The sequence below is a fragment of the Manihot esculenta genome, chromosome 6 (genome assembly GCF_001659605.2).
Source record: "Manihot esculenta cultivar AM560-2 chromosome 6, M.esculenta_v8, whole genome shotgun sequence".
Taxonomy (NCBI): domain Eukaryota; kingdom Viridiplantae; phylum Streptophyta; class Magnoliopsida; order Malpighiales; family Euphorbiaceae; genus Manihot; species Manihot esculenta.
In genome coordinates this window covers 914,242-936,076 of record NC_035166.2, presented here as the reverse complement: position 1 = coordinate 936,076, position 21,835 = coordinate 914,242, and the positions used below count along the sequence as shown (strand labels likewise).

General features: G+C 28.0%; 3 protein-coding genes and 1 long non-coding RNA gene across 5 annotated transcripts; 3 read left to right on the top strand and 1 right to left on the bottom strand.

Annotated features, from left to right (window-relative positions):
• The first annotated feature begins 3,370 nt into the window (after window positions 1-3,370).
• On the top strand, window positions 3,371-4,563 carry LOC122723900. Its single transcript, XR_006351071.1, has 2 exons — window positions 3,371-3,571; window positions 3,637-4,563. It is a non-coding gene; the product is annotated as an uncharacterized LOC122723900 (long non-coding RNA).
• Window positions 4,564-8,767: 4,204 nt separating this feature from the next.
• On the top strand, window positions 8,768-13,075 carry LOC110616725. 2 transcript variants are annotated; one of them, XM_021759201.2, is made up of 4 exons: window positions 8,768-9,085; window positions 11,377-11,828; window positions 11,903-12,128; window positions 12,295-13,075. In XM_021759201.2, the coding sequence occupies exons 2-4, from the start codon at window positions 11,391-11,393 to the stop codon at window positions 12,801-12,803; spliced, it is 1,173 nt and encodes a 390-aa protein (XP_021614893.1). In that variant the 5' UTR covers window positions 8,768-9,085; window positions 11,377-11,390; the 3' UTR covers window positions 12,804-13,075. The 2 variants fall into 2 exon arrangements, with proteins under 2 accessions (XP_021614893.1, XP_021614892.1); XM_021759200.2 differs by having other exon boundaries at window positions 11,372-11,828.
• A 3,676-nt stretch (window positions 13,076-16,751) lies between these two features.
• On the top strand, window positions 16,752-17,681 carry LOC110617747 (uncharacterized protein At3g17950). The gene is made up of 2 exons (XM_021760729.2): window positions 16,752-16,964; window positions 17,051-17,681. The coding sequence occupies exons 1-2, from the start codon at window positions 16,881-16,883 to the stop codon at window positions 17,567-17,569; spliced, it is 603 nt and encodes a 200-aa protein (XP_021616421.1). The 5' UTR covers window positions 16,752-16,880; the 3' UTR covers window positions 17,570-17,681.
• Window positions 17,682-18,380: 699 nt separating this feature from the next.
• On the bottom strand, window positions 18,381-19,221 carry LOC110616448. The gene is made up of 2 exons (XM_021758793.2): window positions 18,959-19,221; window positions 18,381-18,912 (listed from the first exon to the last, which is right to left on the bottom strand). Exons 1-2 carry the CDS (start codon window positions 19,067-19,069, stop codon window positions 18,481-18,483), a joined length of 543 nt encoding a protein of 180 aa, XP_021614485.1. The 5' UTR covers window positions 19,070-19,221; the 3' UTR covers window positions 18,381-18,480.
• Window positions 19,222-21,835: the final 2,614 nt, after the last annotated feature.

The following is a 21,835-nucleotide window of genomic DNA, read 5'->3' as shown; positions in this document are numbered from 1 at the left end:
TTTGCCCCCATCAACCCAACGATTAATTATTTATTTTTTCAATAAATTAATTATTTATATTTCGAGAAAATATTAGAACAAGTGGCCTTTCATTCCTTGAACAAGTGGCCTTTCATTCCTTGAACAAGTGGCCTTTAATTTTAATAAAAATAAAAAATAAAAATAAAAAGACTATATTATTTTTTAATTAAAATGTCTAAATATTTAATAGAACATTATAATTATAAAATACCATTTGCTTAAAATAAAATGAGGAATGAAAAAAATAGAGTGAGTATTTTCTTTATTAAGAAACAAATAAATATCATAATTTTCAAAAATAAACCAAGCTGAATTAATAAAAAAATGTAAAATTTATTTATATTGATTGTTAAATCAATAATTAATGAAAAAAAGTTAAAAATAGTAAGGAAACACGAGCTTATATTAAAATGAATTTGATAACCATTAAATTAAATATTTATATATAAATTCTTATATTTATTATATAAACATTGATTATTTGTTTGTAAATGTCAATTATGTAATGGTTATTAAATTTATTTTCATATGGTATTGAGTTTATATTAGTTATTAGGAATTATCAATATTCAATTTAAATCGAAAAAAATTAACTAAATTAAATTAATTTAAAATTTTAATTTAATTTATTATTATTTTTAGTGATTTAATTTGATTAAAATCAATATAAAAATTTAACAATATTTAGTCGAACGGATTAGTGTGCAATAATATATATTTTTTTTATAATATAAAAAAATTAGATTATAATTAATATTGAAATATTTCAATTAAATTTTAAAATTTTTATTTAAAAATATAAAATTTATTAAAAAATTTAATCGATGAAATTAAATTAAATTAATTTAATTTAATTTAAAATAATTTTATTCAAAATCAATTTATTTTAATTTTAATAAATACTAAAATTTTAACTTTCAATTTATTTCGTTAAATTTATTTTAAATCAAACTGACTTGAATATTACACTCAATTAAATATTTTTTTTTTACTAAAGTTTATCTCAATTTAAAAAATCATTGAATTATTTGTTATAACAAGAATATATATACTTTCTCAATTTATTTCAATAAAATTTTAAACTCTTTTAAAAAATAAATATTAAATTTAATTAACTATAATTTAATAATATTAATCTCAGTAATGTGAATTTTATAATATATGTTTAATATTTATACTAGTCTGATAAATATATCGAGAAAAAACAGAAATAAAATTAAATTCTAAAAAATGGGTTAAATAGAACTCTTATGTTTAGCAGAATATAATATAATCAAAATTTTTATTTAATTTAAATAAAAAAAATTAATGAGAAATATAGTCTAATTATCGAATTAATGTCGCAAAATTTTCATAGAATTAAATAAATCTTTTTATTTAGAATCAAAATTGCAATAATTCAAATTCATTTGATTTTTTTTTTATTTTAAATGGGAAAATTAAAATTTTTAAATTAAAAAATTATTTCAAAAAATTAAAATTATGTATAATTTTATAAAATTCATTTTTTTTTCCTTGCAATGAACAAAAAAAACATAACTTGTGGATTCCATATAAAAGGAAAGGATAACAGTAGTTTTGAATGAATATTAATAAAATTAAGAACAATTTTCTAAACATTAAAATTGTTTATCAAATTTTTAAACAGTAAAAGAATAGTGGTTGAAGAGAGAGAGAAAAAAAAAAGAAAAAAAAAAAAGAGAGAGAGAGCTCAGAGCGAAGACGGTGGAGTTTTGTTTTGTCGGAAGGGAATAGGTGTTTGCCTCTGCATCTTTTTTCATCCAGAGTGTATAGTTTAGCTAGGTTTGTCTGGATCCGATTATGATTGTTGGGTCTTCGGATCTGGTTAGTTATGGCTACCGTTCAATCCGTCTTCATCCATATGATTTCATTTCTGCACAACAGGAGAAATATTGCATGTCCATGACGAAGGTGGTTAGAATTCGGTATTAAGAAAATTGATTGATTTGAATTAATTTAAAATTTTATTTTGATTTTTAATAATATAAATAGATTAGCTAGATTAAAATATTTTAATTAAATTTTAAAATATTAAAAATAAAGAATAAAAAATATATTAAAAATTTAAATTAATCAAATTAAATCAAATTAAATTAAATTAAATTAAATTAATTTAATTTAATTTAATTTAATTTCTAACTAAAATCAATTCGATTTAATTTTATATAAATATTAAAATTTTAAATTTTAATTTATTTAATTCTATTTAATTCTATTTTAAATTAAATCGAATAAATATTTGCCTGTCCATGACGGGAATTCAGGATCACACGACTCCGATTAATAATTTATACTCTCATCGGCTCTATCGGGTTGCTTTTCGTTATACGTGATTTCTTTGTCGACAATTTAAGCCTTTTGTTTTTTCTGGAGAAAATTCATGTATTGATATGATTTTCATAATGGAGATGGTGACCGTGCCGACGGTAGTCAGACGGTTTTCAAGCTATTCAAAATAGAAATATTGTTTTTTTTTATTTGTGGTTTGTGCTTATGGATTGTGGATTGGACTTCTGCTGATGGATTGTGGATTGGACTAGCATCTTTTAGACTTATTTCTTCTTTTAACTCATTGAACTTTTAATACAAATTACCTTTGCATAGTCACAAAAAGAATTATGATTGAACATAATTGCATATAGACTTAGCCAAACATTGGGTTAAAATTAAATTTGGTCAAATTCGCAATTAACTTGGATTATAATACGTAGATAAACCATATGTTAGATGACATATTATATATTATAAGAAAAAATTAAAATAAAATTATAATTAAATTATCAAAAAATAAAGGATAACCACCGATTTTTACACAAGAGTATATTAATAATATAGTAATTTTGGGCATTACAAATTAGTAATTATATTTTCAATAGTTAAATGCTTTGCTTCTAATTGGCATACCAAATTAAATATTATGATATAATGTGAAATTTATGATGTTTAAGAAAGATAAGTCCGTTAATTATTCTATCATTAATTTTTTTTTCTTTTCAATTTAAAAAGAAATCAATGAATAATTCAATTATTGCACTCATTTTTATCAAAATGCTCTTAATTTATGTTTGGTATGAGTAATACAAAGCATATAATTAATCAAGTAATATAAAATGATGTAATGCAATTCTTATTATATTATTATATTTGGTTGCAAAATAAAATATAAGTAATATAATAAAATTAAATATTTTATTTTAATATTTAATTTATTTTATTTTATAATAGTAATAATCAGGAGTAACAATGGCCATAATCGTGATAGTAATAATTAGGTGGTAATATAGTAGCGGCAATAGTGATGGTAGCAGTAGTGGCAATAATGGTGATAGTAATAATCAGGTTAGGAATCTGTCCCTAAAAACTAGCCTATCCAAGTTCAAAAATTCTGAGATGTGCTTCAGATGACGGAAGCTGAGACACGAGTTTTTAATATTTCAATCGGATAAGTTTGAGATTGATTATGTTGATACGGAGGAGGTTCGCTGGTTTGAGATGATAGTGATAGAAGATTCTAACTCTGATAATGAAGGTAAAAAGTTAAAACTTATTGTTATTTTCAATTTCTATTGACTTTTTTATTTTTTTTGGATGCAGATATGGGTAGTGACTTGGTTATTGAGATGGTCAAAAGGGTGGCGGTGAAAAGAAAGATGCCAGTTGCTAACTCAAGTCATCAAAGGGAAGAAAGAGTTGCCGTATCTCAACATGCTCTTGCTTCTCTGCAAAGGAAAATCGTGCTCCTACATACTTAAGAGCCTGATCCTACTCCGAACGCGGCCTATGGAGAATAGCCTCTGTCATCCTCATTTGATGCCTTCATTCATAGTCAAGTCACAGTTGAAGATAATTACCATTTGGCTGGTGCTATTAGAAAGAGGGTGTACTATGAAGCTGATCGAGAACATCTGTACTGAGATGTGGATGATGATCTCTTTTTCTGCTCTATGTCCCTAAGCCTATAGTCTATCTCTACTATGCATGCTGTAAGGGAGCGATACTGCTCTGTGGTAAGTTGCAGATGGCCAACACCATGCTCAATACTGAGCTAAAAAATGGCAAGTCAAGGATCAAGTTTGTTGAAGAATTAAATAGTTCTTTTGGGTTTGATAATGCCATTTTGAAGAACAAATAAGAGGAGGATTATAAAAAATTGAGGAATTGAGGAAGAAGGCAAAGGATCTTCAGTAACAGACGGATAGTGCTGCCGATCGTTCTCCTGATGCATATATCATCTTCCAAGAGACTGCGGTGAAGGAACTGGAGAAATGTCATTCTGGCCAAGACTTTGAGTGGGTGCACAACCTTATGCCTAGTCAATCTTTTTTCCCTAGTGCAAATAATGAGGATGAAGATGGGGATAGTTTTGATGAGCTGGAAGCTATGCTTGGAGAGTCTCAGGGTGATAGTTAAGCTTTCATAGTATTTTGGTAGAATGCTTTCTTTGTTATTTGTAATGGCCTTTTGTGCTATCTTTTGTAATAAATGAACTTTATCATGAATGAAGACTATTATTCGGCTTAATGCATGTTATATTTTCTCTAAAAATTATAGTTGCAAGGGATTTACTTCCCCTAGATTCGGGAATGGGTTAGCCATTTCGAATTCTTTATCGTATCATTGTTTGAAAGGCAAAATTTTAGGTCCTAGTCTTTGTGATCTGAATTTGAAGTCTTAGACTTTGGAGTTGCAATTTACTCATTTGGAGAAAGAAGAAAGAGAAAAGAAAATAAAAATTAACTTTACGATAGTGAGGGAGCTATGGTTACCTTTTTATGCCATGAAGGTTTTGATCCTTCGTTTGTTTAATCCCTCCTTAAGTGACGCAATCATGCCATCTTGTCGTATTTTTGGAGAATGCTCTTGAAGTTGTCCTTTACAATCATATCGCCTTATGGACTTTGGCAGTGAGTTGTCTTTTAAGTTGTATGGACGATCTTATCACTTTATGGACTTTGACAACGAATGGCCTTTTAGGTTGTTCTTGACGATCATATCTTGTGGACTTCGGCAGTGAATTGCCTTTTAAGTTGTCATTAATAATGAATTATAAAAAATCTGTTCTTTTATGGGAATAGAAAATACAGAAGGAAATAATAACTAAGTGTTTGACAAAAGAAAATAGAAAAAACGAAAACTGTTGTATGGAAATTCTTTACTGATAGAAATTCCTTAAGTTGGAAATATTCTAAGTGCTTGCTTTCGCTTTGCTGTTTAGGTCAGCGATTTTATAAGCTCCTAGTCGCACTATTTTGGTGACTCGAAAGGGTCATTCCCAATTTTTTTAAAGTCTGCCTGGCTCCAAATTTTTTAAGTCTGCTCTTCGTAGTACTAGTTCTCCTACCATGAAGCTTTTATGCTTGACTCTTGCGTTGAATGCCTGTCATTTTTTACTGTACCTTGCCATGTGAATGAACGCCACATTCCTTGTTACCTTCAACTGATCTAGTGCGAAATATAAATCTTCTGGTTGCTAGTTGCTTCAGGATCAGCTGTTCTTTGCTAAGGACTTGAAATTCTGCGGGAATCACAGCCTCTGTTCCGCAGGTGAGGGAAAAAGGTGTTTCCCCCATTGTTGTCCGTGGTGTTGTCTAGTAGGCCCATTGGACACTGGATAGCCCTTTCAACCAATTTTTCTTAGCCTCATCTAGCCTTCTTTTCAGTCCCTGCACAATTGTTCTATTGGTGACTTCGATTATACCGTTGGATTGTGGATGGTAAACGGAAGTGAATCTGAGGTTAGCTCTCCAATTTAAGCAAAAATCTTTAAATTTTCTACTTGTGAATTTCTTTATGTTATCTATGAACAGGACCAAAGGTATTTCAAATTTACTAAATATGAATCTTCAGCAGAAGGATATTGCCCTGTTAGCGATAATTTTAGGTGTGGCCTCTGCCTCTGCCCACTTAGTGAAATGATCAATTGTGATCATCACGTAACGCTTCTACTATTCTACTTTTGAGAAGGGTCCTATTATGTCAATTTTCTATTAGAAGAAAGGCTATGGCTGTCGATTGCCATTTATCCTTCGGCTGGTGATCATGTAATGACATTGTACTGCTGACATTTGGTGCAAGCTTGTACTAGCTTTTTAGCGTTCTTAACCACTGTTGGCCAAAAGAACCTTGGTGGAAGGATTTTTTTGCAATTGTTTGTGCCCCTTCATGACTTCCGCATAAACCTACATGACTTCCGCATAAACCTACATGAATCTCCTGGAGGATCTTAATCCCTTCATCGTATGTGATGTATTTTAGCTAAGGTTGCATGTATGACCTTCGGTAAAGTCAACCCTCCACAAGTCCATACTTGAATGCCTTAATATCCTTCCAAGTTCTAACTTATTGTCCAAGAGAGACACATCTGTGAGATAGTGAAAGATTGGGCTCATCCAGATTTCTTTAGCTTCGACAAATAAGGCTTCTTCTTGGTCCACTGTTGGTGCATCCACTCTCTCAAAAGGAATTGGCTGCATGATATGTTGCTTTCCAATTGCTGCCGATTTAGCCAGACAATCAGCATCGTCATTTTCGAATCGAGAAACTTGGATAATTGTGCACTCACCCCTCCTTGATTGTATTTTTGTGAGGAATGTCTTAACTTGAAGCTCATATATATTTTGTTGGAGTCTTTTACTTGGTAACTCCCACTATACTGGTTGATTACCAGCTGAGTATCGTTGTAGATTACAATGTGACTTGCCTTGAGTTCTTTCAAGATTCAAGAGTGACATGAGTAAGGTTTCATACTCGGTAACATTGTTGGTGGCTTTAAAGTTCAATTTTATCGCATATCTAAGCTTTATCCTATATGGTCCTTCCAAAATTATTCCTATGCTGGATCCGGAGTTATCGAATGCACCATCTACTTATACCTTCCATTCTTCCCAGCTGTCAAGTTGAGCTTCCACTGCTAGAGTGATCAAAAGTCCAAGCAAGCATCATTGGAAACTGCAAAATGGATCCTAAGTTGTTTTAAGGGAAGAAGCTCTTTAGGGATTTGATACAAACATAATATCAACTTCAAGTTGTATGATTTATGTGACAGTGATTTAGAAAGCGAAATTGATTCTTAGAAGTCTACAGCAGGTTGTGTGTCATGGTATTTCTTAGAGTTCAAAGCAACAACAATCTACTACTATATCATCTTTGGAAATTGAATATATGGTTGTTACTATAGTCAAATACTTTATCAGACTTGGTCTTTATTTGAATTGTGCTATTAGATGTTTAGGATTTAAATTTGTGTTACTGTAATGCTAATAGGTCATTATTTTTCTTATAATTTGTTACAACCCTTTATATTAAAGGCTAGTATAAAATGAAATCGAGTTTTTTAGACTTATTTTTTTTTAATTATAATGTGTTTGATAAAACTCCAATTAGAACTTTTCTTTTACTTTTACTTGTAAGCTTTAGTAATTAAAATAAGGAAAGAAAAAAAAAAAGGCAAAGCCAAAATAGCATAAGATTTCAAAAGGTGCTATATACATTTACTTAAAAGGTAAAAAGAAAAAATTCACTCGTTAAATAGGGGAAGTCGATGCTGAGAGTAGTTGGAATATTGCTGATCGATAAAGGCAACAAAACTAGACATTAGCTTTAGAGAAAGAAAAGATAGAGAGAAGCTGAGGATGAAATGGAGAAGCTGTTATATTATAACTTATGATGTAAGTATATTATGATTTAGAAAACAATACAAATATATTCTAAAAGGGAAATAATTCATATATATTAAAAAGATATAAAAGTTTCTAGGTTTTAACTAATTAAAAATAATAAAAATATATAAAAAAATATCAAGTAGCTTTTTTTTTTAAAAAAATCAAACATGAAATTGAAGAGAATTAATTCCATTTAAAATCGAATTCAACTCAATAAATTGAAAATTAAAATTTTAGTATTTATAAAAATCGAATCGAATTGATTTTAATTAAAAATTAAATCAAATCGATCTGATTTGGTTCAATTCAACTCGATTTAATCGATTTTAATTTTTAATAATTTTCTTATTTTTTATTTTATTTTTAATATTTTAAAATTTAATTAAAATATTTAATTTTAATATGATCTAATATCTTTATATTATTAAAAATAACATATTATTATTATTAATAGTTGAGTTTAAATTTTTTAATTTTTTTTATTAAAATCGAATCAAACTAAAATAATTAAAATTTTTAAAATTAAAAATTAAATTAAAATAATTAGAAAATTCAATTAATTCAATTTCTTCAATTTTTTCTATTTGAATTAAAACTGCTGAGCCCTGCGTATCATATCGAGTATATCGAAATTTAATCAAAACCGGATAGACGGACCCCACATTCGGGTGAAACCCGAGAGAAAGACCCGTACAAGCCGCGTTTCATTTCTAGAAAATTACTATTAGATACCTAAATTTTTCAAAAATTTACTAATTAAAAATCACTACTTTAATAAAATCAAATTGTTTGTTTATTCTAAAAAAAGCTGTTAGTTGTTTTAAATATTTATATAATTTAATTTTTATAATTTTAACTATATATATTATATATATCTAATTGCTTTTATTGAAATTTAAAAAATTGAGTAATAATTTTATTGATTGAAGAATTAAATAATTTAATGTTATAAAATATAAAAACATTTTAATTAAATTATTTTTAAGTAGAGAGTGATTAATGAATTTACTAAAAAATTAGGGACTTGATAGTAATTCCCTGGAAACTGCGAGATTTAGAGTGAAAGCTTCAAACAATCGCCATTTTGGGTTTCCCACTTCCCATTTCCAATTCTCTTTTCCATTCAAAGCTTACACCTGCTGCTCTCAACTTCTCATTCTCCTCCTCTCTCAGTCTCTCACACACTTCGGTGACGGAGAGGGTCGGACATTGACTCTCCGGCGGTTTACTTCCTACTTCCGTTTGGAATTTGATTGGGTTCCTTCAGCATAGACAGACGATAGAAATGACGCAGATATCTCGCTTTCTGTTTTGAATTTTGATCGCTTCCTCAAGCTTTGGCTCCGGCGACGGTTGGAAGATTGAAGTTCCAGCAGTTTAAGGTATCACTTTGGAGACAGTGTTATAATGATTTTGATGTGTAGATTATTAATTGGTAATGGAGCTTATCATTACCTGCTGTTAGATCATCACCCATTTAACACAGGCATCTCTCTTATAATGGTTATATGTCTTATTGCAAATGATTCATTGGAGTTAATCACTTGATTGTAATGACCACATGTTCTGTGATATGTTAATCCCTTAATTGGAGTGGATTCTAATGTTTTTGAGCCTTAAAAGTTCATGTAATTCTTTGGTAAAAGAGAGAGAGATCCATTGCTATTAACTTGAAACGTCCTCTCTAGTATCTGCAAGTGTTAATGATCGTTATCTTTGAACCACTTTAATCTTAAACTTTATTAAAAACTGTTAACATACCTATGGACTACTAGTAGCAATAGATACTTAGGCTAAAGAATAGGATACAGTTTTCCTAAGTGTTCAAGTAGTTAGAGGTGGAATTTGGTAATAATGTCATGTTGATTGCTTTATCTTGTTTGACATCCAGTTTTTCTAGGGTAGGTTTTTAGAAGTTGATACTTTAGCATTGCCATTAAACGATGTCTTCTTCCTTTTCAAAGAGGGATTATTTGCTGTTACTCCTCGGTTCCCTGTATGTAAGATTGTTGCATTGGGTTTACACGATGAATAATTGCTTCAAATGTCTAAGAGGAAATGGAAATGTTAGAATTTTGAAATGGCTGATATCATACCTTGGCCCTTATTTTGAAGACCGAGAAGTGGTTTGTTTCCAGTTATGATTGAAACTTACACTATCTTCAAACTTTTGAATGGAATTTCTTTGTCCCTTATTCTTCAATTTGATGTCCATGGCTTGTTGCCCATCTCTTGCCACTGCTGCTACCTCATCACAAATCTCCTGTAGTCAAAGTCATCCAGCTTAGACATTTTGCTTGAAGGGATAAAAGTTTGTCCCTTCTCACATCTTATTTTGTTTTTGTATTTTATTTGACTCCATATTTTGACATTACTAGTCTAAGGCTTGTGGCTGTTAGCACCTTTTTTTCATTCAAAATTCGGTTTATTTTCCTGTTGGTGTACCTCCTTTAAATTTTTATGTTAGATAGCCTATATAATTGTGAATTATCAATTGATTGTAAAGTTATTAAAAATAATCAGCTCTACTCTAATCCTGGATTATGCATCCCAGTACTTACTTTACAGCTAGGTAATGAAAAATACTTGTCCTAATGGTTTGATATCCCATTCTCAACCGTTGATAAAGCCTGTAACTTCCTTTTTTTTTCCCAAAAATACAAATAAACTCTCAGACATGTAAGATGCATTTTTTTAGCTTGGTGCCTTAACTTTTCTTTGATTCACATTTTTCAGATTGTGATTGTTGATTACTGTTCATCTAGATTGTAAGTGCCATCTTTTGTTAATTATAATTATGAGAAGACTGTTGCACTATAGATTGGATATTCATTGATGGGCAATTAATTTGAATTTTTGTGTGGATACTGTATATACACTATACAGTATAAATATTGTAGTAAATCCAGTGTAAAGATATAGAGGCCTTGTATATTGAACCCATGACAACTGACAAGTGACAATTAGGCTAAAACTGTTAGTTAGTAGCTTATATCTATTATATATTGTAATCTGGGGATAGAAAGGTTTAGAAAGTGGCAACATCATTTGGTTAGCTTACATCCTCAGTAGCACACCTTCTCTCTGAAGAGAAAAAAAAAAAAAGAAGAAGAAAAGAACATCCCACAGCTTCGGCAGATCGCTTAGCCTGTTCATCTTCAGAGCAAGAGCGGTCGATCAGCATTCTCCCAATAACTAAAAAGTGTATCATATCTGAATCTAACTGGGGTTCGCGGTGGTGCGGAATAAATTTGTTTTTGGACCTTCTATTTAAAATTCAAAGTGTATGCTCCCGCCCAAACTTAAGATAACATTGGCTGAATCTGTTTGTAGTCCTTGGTCCTTCTATAAGGTCATGTGATTGGGTTCAGAACATGGAGAGTTATTTTAAGATGAGTTGGTAAATCAGTGTAATACAGAAAAGAGGGAGAAAATACAGTGAATTTCAGATAGAAGGATCAGCAAGAGAAATACTGAGAAAGACAAACCTCTGCTACCCTGTTGTTGTGTAGTTCTGGTACTCTATTGTTGTATAGTTTCTTCTCCGTTGTAAATAAGTCCGTTATGCTTTTCTTCCATTTTATTTGTTTGTGCATAATTCCTTCTCTTTACTAGTAATATTAAAGTATGAACCTTGGCAACAAATTTGATGTGTATATTTTATTCAGTGCAGAGTTTAATTTTGCCATGGAGAGCTCTGATGAGGAGAAGGATGGTGTTTTTGGGAATTATATGCCAAAAGAACTAAGTATGAGTATAGCTAATGGTACCAAATTTGTAGATGAAGTACTAAGTGGTCAAAGTGACTGCTGTCTGGAAAATTTCCGCATGGACAAGCAGGTGTTCTACAAGTTATGTGATATTTTGCAAGCTAAGGGCCTACTACGCCATACAAATAGAATCAAGATAGAGGAGCAATTAGCCATATTCCTGTTCATTATTGGCCATAATCTACGCACTCGAGCTGTCCAAGAGTTATTCCGGTATTCAGGAGAAACCATTAGTCGTCATTTCAACAATGTTTTGAATGCTATTATGGCAATTTCATTAGATTTCTTTCAGCCTCCAGGATCTGATGCTCCACCAGAAATCTTGGGAGATCCTAGATTCTATCCGTATTTTAAGGTACATTTTCTAGTTTGATTTTGATCTCTTCTCTGAGGGTTATCTCTATCTCACTATGAAACTTTTATAACTAGGATTGTGTGGGAGCAGTTGATGGCATACACATTCCTGTTATGGTGGGTGTGGATGAACAGGGCCCCTTCCGTAACAAGAATGGATTACTTTCACAAAATGTTCTGGCAGCTTGTTCATTTGATCTGAAATTCCATTATGTTCTGGCTGGCTGGGAAGGCTCAGCATCAGATTTGCGAGTTCTGAACTCAGCTCTTACAAGGCGCAACAAGTTGCAGGTCCCTGAAGGTATATTATGTACCATTTACACTATGGCTTGTTTAATGTTATTTGGCTACCAATGAGGAGGGATTTATCTATAAGATATTCAAGGATATCTAATTTTGACACATTCTAATTCTTGAAGTCTGATTTTTATACTCCTTTTGTCGTGTGAATATTTCTAATGGTGCAGGCAAGTACTATATTTTGGACAGCAAATATGCAAATATGCCAGGCTTCATAGGCCCATACAATGGGATTCCTCATCACCCAAATGAGTATGCCAGTGGTTATCATCCTCAAGATCCTAGAGAACTATTTAATCAAAGGCACTCTTTATTAAGAAATGCCACTGATCGTACCTTTGGTGCTTTAAAAGCACGGTTCCCCATATTGATGTCAGCTCCTCCTTACCCTTTACAAACACAGGTTAAGTTGGTTGTAGCAGCATGTGCGATACACAATTATATCCGCAGAGAGAAACCTGATGATTTGATTTTTAGAATGTATGAACAGGATAACATGCTAGAAATCGAAGAATCACTGCCCCCATTAGAGGTAGAACAGTCAATGATACCAGTTGAGAACCAGGCTGTGGACATCGCGTTTGAGACAGAACAGCTTGAGTATAGTTCACAGTTGCGTGACTCTATTGCGAACAATATGTGGGAAGACTATATTCGCGACCTGTCAGCTATGTAGATGGATTTATTGTGGGTTTTAGATTCAGAATTGGGGATTCTTTTCAAGATCATTGGCCGTATAGAATTGTTAAAATTGATCTTGATGGGGGTTGTACATCGGTATTTTTTTAATTTGTTAATATATCATAGAATTATATTGGTAGATCATAATCTTAAAATTGCTTGCTGTATACAAAAGTTTATGAGCAACTGTATACTTTGACAAAAGTTACAGAATCATATTCACACCTTACTATTTAGTTGGAGGATCTTTGGTGCCATTGTTTCTGCTAAGACTTTCATTTTCCGAGGAATTTCTTTCAAGTTTTGTTTGTTTGAGTAGGCTACGCAGAGACAGAGACCCATTTGCTATGCTAAATGGGTTTGGCTGTCTTCCTTCTATAAGTAGTCAAATCCCTGAATATGATGCTGGTTGCTATCGTATGTTCTCTGCTATGATTTATTTTATATATATATAAAAAATTAATAAATTTTTATAAAATTATGTATGATTTTACTTTAGTTAAAAAAGAAATGAATTTTTTTATTTTAAATAAAAAATTGAATTAAATTAAATATTTGTATTTTCTAGGAAGTTAGCAGCTTAATAATGTAAATAAAATATTTAGAGTTTTTTACTCTACTTGAAAAAATTTTACTTAATCTGCATGCTCTAATCAACCAAGTCCTAATTGATTACCTTGTCATATTATGAATTTCTTTCTAACCAATGATGTATTGTCGGCAGCAACCCAAACGAGAAAGGAAAAAAGCAAAAAAAAAAAAGAACTAATGGGATTGTTTAGCCTTTGTTTGTGATTAACATTCAAAGTCCCTTTTGTTAATTGCATTTATTATTTTTTTTAATTATATTCATTTTAAAATATTAAATAATTTTTTTAAATAAAATAAAATAAAATAAACTTATAATAAATATTTTATATTATTATAATATAAAAAATAAATAATAATTTTAAAATAATAAAATATAAAAAATATGAAACGAATGAAACAAAGACAATAATAATTGTCCTCATATGGAGCATACTTTAACATTTAAAATATAAAGAGGAATATTAATTTAATTATAAGATAGTGGAGGAATATATCTTAAACAATATGAATGGGAATTGATATTATGATGTTTTTGGTTTTTTCTTCTGTAAACAAATTATGGGATAATTTTTTTTTATAATAGATTATATTTTATTCTCAAAAATTATATTATTTATAAATTTATTTTTAAAATTTAATTATTTATCTCCATATTTTGACTTTCGTTGAATTAATTTTTTTTATTTTTCTATCAGTTCATCATTAATTATCATAAAAAATAACTAAAATATTTTTCATATTATGTTACTGTTTTACTTTTTAATTATATTAATGAATTTAATATTTATATCTCTTGATTTTTTTAAAAAAATATTTTTTTTCTTATTTTGATGTCATAAGATGGAAAAAAAATACACTGTTTTTGAATATTTAAGGGGAGAACTTTAGTTTAATGAAGATAATGGAGGAATAAATCTTAAATAATAAGAATGGAAATTGCTATTTTGATGTTTTTGGTCGTTTCTTCTATAAACAATTTTTTTTAAGAATAGATTATCTTTTAGTTTTTATGATTATATTAAAATTTATATTATATATAACTTTATTTTTACGATTAACTTTAAAAAAATTATTATTTAATTTATATAATATAAAAAAATTCATTAGTTAATCTCTTTATTTTAAAAAATAAATTAAAATATCTTTTTTTTCTATTAATTTTAGCCATTAAATATTTTACTACTTAATTTTTATATTTTTAAAAAATTTATTAATTAATTTTTAAAATTTTTAAAAAATTAATTAATTAATTTATCCATATTAAAAACATTTTAAACTTTTTTTTAAATACTTAATAATTAAAATTAATAAAAAAAACTAACTAATAAACTTTTTAAACCTTTAAACTCCATTAAACTAAACGTTTTTTATTTAAATTTCTATCAATTCCCCGTTAATTGTCATAAAAATAACTAAAATATTTTTAAAGATATATTACTATTTCACCCTCTAATTATATAAAAAACTAACATTTATCTTTCTTGATTATTTGAAAATAAAATATTTAATTTTATTATTTTCATATCATAAATTAAAAAAATTACACTGTATATTAATATGAAAAGAGATACCTTCAATTTGATACGATCAAAATAAATGAATTACATTATTGAGTTTAAATAAAAATATGTGTTATCTTAATGAAAAAATTAATTTACTATTGTTAAAAAAAAAAACTAATTTACTTTTTTTTTAATATTATTGAAAAAAAATAATTTACATATTCAAATTTTGTATTACTGAAGTATATTCAGACTGATATATATATATATATATATATATATATATATATATATATATATATATATATATGTAAAAGCAAATTTGTTATATGATTATAATTTTATTTTATTGACCATTAAAGGTTTGATTTTCCACTGCCGGGGCAAAAAAGATGATGATGCTCTCATTGGTAGCAATTTTAGCGGCAGCTCGTAAACTACCAACCATTTTAAAAGAAGAGAGATTTCTTTTTACAAGAAAAATAGTAGAAGACCGATTGTAATCTAAATAAATAGAGAGGATTTAATGAATTTTTCGATAATGAAACCAAATGATGTTGCTGAAAATAAATTGATATTATGGTCGAAATAGAGTTGTGCGGCGATTGGTCCAACGAAACTGTGCTGTGATAGTTGGCGTTTACGGCAATCATTCCAATGCTCAAGCCAGTAAGTCGAAGAAAATGCTAAATATAATCTTTAGAACTCAGGTATGAAAAAATAGTATACATTTGTCTCTGTAATCATTTTCTTTTTATACCATAAGAAATAAGGTGAGATAAATATAATATTTTTTGATAATTCAGCGATGATATAACCAGTTCATTGGTAAAAAATTTTCACCGGCTAATTGGTCGAGAATCCCGTGATCGCAAGCGTAAAGGAGATATGCTGGATTGTAACTATTAATGATAATTTCTTGTGGTGTCTCATCTTAAAACTAAGAGGGTGAATCTATCCGATTTAAGACCGATTTGTCCTGAAGTGTCTGAATTTTTTTTCTCTTAATTCCAAGTATTATGATCATTCGAGTTTTTTTTCTTCTATAAATGGGACCGCATATTGATTTATCAAATTTTTATTACGTTATTACGTAATTTTTTTTATTATTACGTAATTCTGTTTTATAATAACAGTTAATTGCATAATAAAAACTACGTAGTAATATTAAATGAGTTAGTTTGAAATTAAAGACATATAATTTTATTAAATTATACTAATATATAAAAAATAATATTTAATTAAATCAGAAAATATAAAACTTTTATAATTATATAATTTTATTTTTAATATAATTAATAATCAGAATGTTGAATTACACTCCTATATTTATTTAGCTATTTTTAAATTTTTATTCGAATCAAATATAAATTTTAATTTAATCTCAATTTAGTTTAAAAATAAAAAGTTCTTCACTAAAATTCATCATTTAAATTAAAATAAATTCAATTCTTTTTCAAGCTAAAACTTTTAAATAAAATATAATTATTAATTAGAAAATAAATATAAAAATATCCAACAATTTTAATAATTTTCATTTTAAAATATATAATTTAATTTATATTAAATAATATACTTAATAATAATTTTTATATCAATATTTTTAATATTATCTGAAAATTATTATTATTATTTATTAATAATACAAATTATAAATATTATTTTAACATGAAAAATCAATGTGATACTTTTTATTTTTATTTTTATTATTTTTTTTGAAATGGATTTTTTTTATTTTTTTAAAAATTAACTTCTACTACCACATCTCATTGCTTAATATAATTTATCATATAATTAATAAATTTATTCACAAAAAATTTCTTTTTTTTTTTTAAATAAATAGTTTCATTGGACTTTCAAATGTCAAATCTCTAAGCCTTTCTCATCCATTTCCTCCCCAACCCCAATACTTACAAAATTATAAACCCGCTCCTCTCTTGCTCGCCTACACATCCACCGCCATACGCAGAGAGAAAACGATGGCAGATCCAATCACTGACACGCTTCCACCGCCGTCTTCTCCGACCAGCTCCTCCCTCTCCTCCTCCGATCTCGACACTGAGGTACCCATCAAACTTTTCTCCCACTGCCCATTTCTTCACAATCACAATTTCTTTAATTTTCGCCTTTTTTTTCCTTTGAATTACAGTCCACAGGTTCTTTCTTCCACGATAGAAGCACCACATTAGGCACTCTCATGGGCGTCACTTCCACTACCATTACTTTCAGAACACCCTCTCAGCCACGTGATACGATCTCTATTGCCGGTGCCGGTGCCGGTGCCGGTGCCGTTGCCACCGCGTCTTCGTCCACTGGCATAAATCGCAATAATAAGAAAAAGAAGAATAAAAGAGTCCCGGCGGAACTACTGCGGCGTCGAAGATGGTGGAGGCTTTGTAGTGATGGGGAAGTAAAGTCGGCTTCTCTTGGAGAGTTTCTGGAAGTTGAACGGAGGTTTGGAGATGGAGCTTTTTACGGTGATACTACGGCGGAGCTTGAAGGCGCGATGGTAGCGCCGCCGAGGGATGGAGTAAATGGACGGGTTTTGTTCGCCGATGGGAGGGTTCTGCCTCCGGCCGGTGAGGTTGATGATGGAACATCTACGGCTGGGATTCTTTGTAGATTTCCGGTTTCACTTACAGGGATCTGTAGTGGTGGAGTCGGATAAATTAGAAGTTCCAAGCCTTTATTTTTTTTTAATTTTTTTTTTTGAATTTTGTTGGATTTAATTATTCTGCTTATTATAATTAATTTAATTTATGATCTGCTTTGAAATTTAACTTTCTGTTTTTTTTTAAACAAGGAGGAAACTCTTAGTAACATAAATATCATATTTTTTCCATATTTATTTATTAAACAAAATATTAGATATGTTAAAAAAATATAAAAATTAATTTTTTAAATTTGATATTTAACAATTATTAAAATAAAATTACTACTCTCGATTAAAATTTCAAAAATTTTGCCATTAGTACTTTGCTTAAATCAGCAATAAATTATAAACACAACATTTTAGTAATGGGTTGAGTTTTTTTTTTTTAATCTAAGAAAAACTGAACTGAATTGGTAAATTTTTAATAAATTAAATTAAATTAAAAATTTATTAAAAGATTTGATTGAAGGTGTTATTACATTTTCTTTTCATGATTTTAGAAGGAAAATGCATAAAATGTGAGAAGAGAAAATAGGAGAGATGACTTTTCGTTACTTTTCACAGAAAGCACGTGACAGACACATGTATTGATGCTATGCTATAGTAACTCCGACAGTAATTATTACTAATTATTTATGAACTTTATATTATTCAAATTTATTAACCACCGAAATATATATTTCTTTGTGATAATTTCTTTTTAAATTGCATTTTTCATTTTTTTATGTAAATATAAAATCTAAAATCTCTTAAATTTATTTAGATTATCAGTTTAAATTTTTAAATATAAAAAATATTTTATTAATTTAAAAATTATTTCATCTTAAAATAAATGAATTTAATTAAATTTTGATCAAAAGTTCAAAAAGCTGACTTGGACCATTTTCGAAAAAAAAAAAAAAAATTGTAACATGGATGAGATTGGCCTACATGCATGGAGTTTCAACAATGGTCTCCAAAGCAGGCCTCCATGATCTTTGCTTGAAGAATCTCTGATCAACAACCTTTGACTCATCATCATCATCATTAACAGCAGCAGCATCATTATGATCAGACCATGGAGTTGAAGCAGCAACATGATCCATTCTCTTCATCTCTGAAGCTTGAAAGATACAAAACTCACTAAAAACTGGAAAAATCTTAGCCAAATTACTGTTCTTGAAAGCTTTGGCTGTTGCTATGGAGGTGAGAGAAGCCATTTCATCATGTGTAAGAACAGAGTAGAGCAACTTCATAGGAAGAAGAAAGTAAAGTTGGTGTCTCTGTAGATCTTCATCAGCTGAAACACCATAAATTCTCTGGCCAACTTTGAGACTGCTGAAATTACAAAGAAATTTTCCTGGGTTTTCTAGCATTATGTCTGCTGCTTTTACTGAGAAATTTTCCTGGGTTTTCTAGCATTATGTCTGCTGCTTTTACTGGCTTTATGTAGATTTTCATGGAACCATTGAAGTGGAGAATCTTTACTACTCCATTGGAGATGATTGAAGGAGCACAAGAAGCTGCATTCCCCATGAATATGAATATTCTAGAGAGATCTACAGAGACAGAGAGAGAAAGAGAGGGTTGTGGAGGTTGTGGGAATCCATGGATGAGTTTTAAGTTGGGAGAAGAGATGGTAGTTAAGAAAGAGACACAGAGAGGGGTCCATGTCTAAGGTTAGGCAAGTTGTCCTCACTCTTGCAATCTGTATTATTCAATTGAGATCAAATTATGGCATTGATTGGCATGCACATAAGTGCATGAATTTTTCATACTACCATAGATTGATCAAATATAGATTTATAGTGCAATGCAAAATTTTGTGAAATTCATTTTTCTTTAACAATCTAGGATGGTTAATCTATAAAAATCACAACAGATTAACATATTAACCATTTATTAATAATTTGTAAAAAATATATATATAAATTAAATCGAAATTTTATTAATTACACTCTAAATTTTTATAAATCGATAAAATTACTCAGCTTAAAGTTTAAATTTCATATTGCTGGGAGAGAAATTAACGCGTTAATTTATAATATCTAGGTTTTATTTGGTTCCAATTTGGTAATTTTTGGAAAGTAAAACTTGTCAAAAAAGTATTAACTAATTAACTTACCCAAGGAAGCCCTATGTAATCCATCCAATGGCATGAAGAGACAATGCACAGGCCAGTCACCCTAACAATTGATTCACTTAATTTGATTTTTTTAAAAATGATTATTTGAGTTATAATTGTTTATTTAGTTAAGCACATGAATTAAAGATTGGGTTGGGTGGTGATTTACTTCATTAATATTTATAAAATTAAATCAAATAAATCAATTTAATTTAAATCGATTCAATTCAGTTTAATGGGCTTGATTTTTTAATAAATTTTTTAATTTTTACGTCTTATTTTTAATATTTTAAAATTTAATTAAAATATTTTAATATTAATTATAATTTAATTTCATTATATTATTAAAAGTAATATTTTATTATCACTGATTAATTTGATTATATTAATTTTTTATTAAAATCAAATTAAATTAAAATAATTAAATTTTTTAAAATAAAAATTAAATAAAATAAAAAATAAAATAAATTTCAACTAATTTAATTTAATGGATTTTTAAATTTCAACCAATCAAACTCTTGACTTAAGGACTCTACCAAACTAGTGATTGGACATAGCTCTATTAATATTCCTATCTTATCTGTGATATGTGCTCTTGACCTAACTTCCTTATTTATTTTTCTATTAATTGTATTTTTTTATTTTCCATATTAGTTTTATATTTTTTAAATGTCTGTTTCACCACAATAAATATATTAATTAAAAATTAATTTAAATTTAACATATGTATATGGACACGCCCAGTTGTAAAATAATATATATATATATATATATATATATATATATATATATAATAAAAAAGAGAAATTATAACTAAAAATAATAATCTCGAAATTTTTTATGCATGTTCGAATTCTTTTTATTTCACCATAATTAAAAATAAATACACAACAACCATATTTATTTGTGTGTATTAGAAAGAACAAATATATTAAATTTTAACTCATTAATATTAAAATTATATGTAAAATTAAAATATTTCAAAATTAAATTTTAGTATGAAATAATTAAAAAAAAATAATTCATATATAAGGCTATTAATTTATTGGAAATGCGTATTTCCAGAAAAATATTAAAATTAGTTTAAAATAAATAAAAACAAACTCTGAGATTTTAAAGAATATTTGCTCAGGAAATCTTGAGATATGGAATCTTTGCCTTGGTATATATGGTAGGTATCCATTGCTATTGCTAGCTATCAAATTATTCCATAATTCTTATAATTTATGTTTAATACTATTTTTTATTTTATTCCCCTATTTTCTAGTTCTTCTTTTCTTTCATATAATTAATGTTTTATAATTTGATTTCAAAAATTATTTTATGTTTCCCATGAAAAGTCAAATGTAAGGAATAGAATATCTTATTTCTCATAATTCAAATTATGGGGAGAGTATGTAAAATCAGCTACAGAACTATATTTTACTATTTATTTAATAACCATGACAAAATTATTAAATAATTTAAATTAATTATTATAAATATTATATTTGGTCTATAAATATATATATATATATAAAATCATTGAGGTTATGAAATATAAATAATTATGGTGGCTGATGAAATTATTAAATAATTTAAATTAATTATTATAAATATTATATTTGATATATATATATATATATATATATATATGTATATATATATAAAATCGTTGAGATTATGAGATCTAAATTAAGAATTATTTATTAAGATAGTTTATATAAAGTTTAACCAGTGAATTATTTTGGTGTTTGTGCACTTACAAGTGGCAATGAGCTTGGATGATCCATAGTCTACATAAAATTAAATTAAATAATAAAATCATAAATTTATTAAATAAAAGCAATTAAATAAATACTGGAATAAAGAAATTTACTTGTTTATATTTATAAATATAAAATTAATAAAGAGGTATTGACATTAAAAATTCAAATTTTTTTTATAATAATATGAATTTTGAAAATATTTTATAATTTTTTTTTTAAATTTAAATTCAAGATAGATGAATGTGTATCGTTGAGTGACGTAATATATTTTATGTTTTTTTCTAATAAGACTTACAAGACGTGACGAAGGCATAATTTTTTTTTTTTTTTTAACGATCAAACACCCAAATCATCAAAAGATTTTTTTATTTTTTTTTAACAATCAAATACCCAAATCATTAAAAGTTTAGCCATAATCAGAATCTGAAC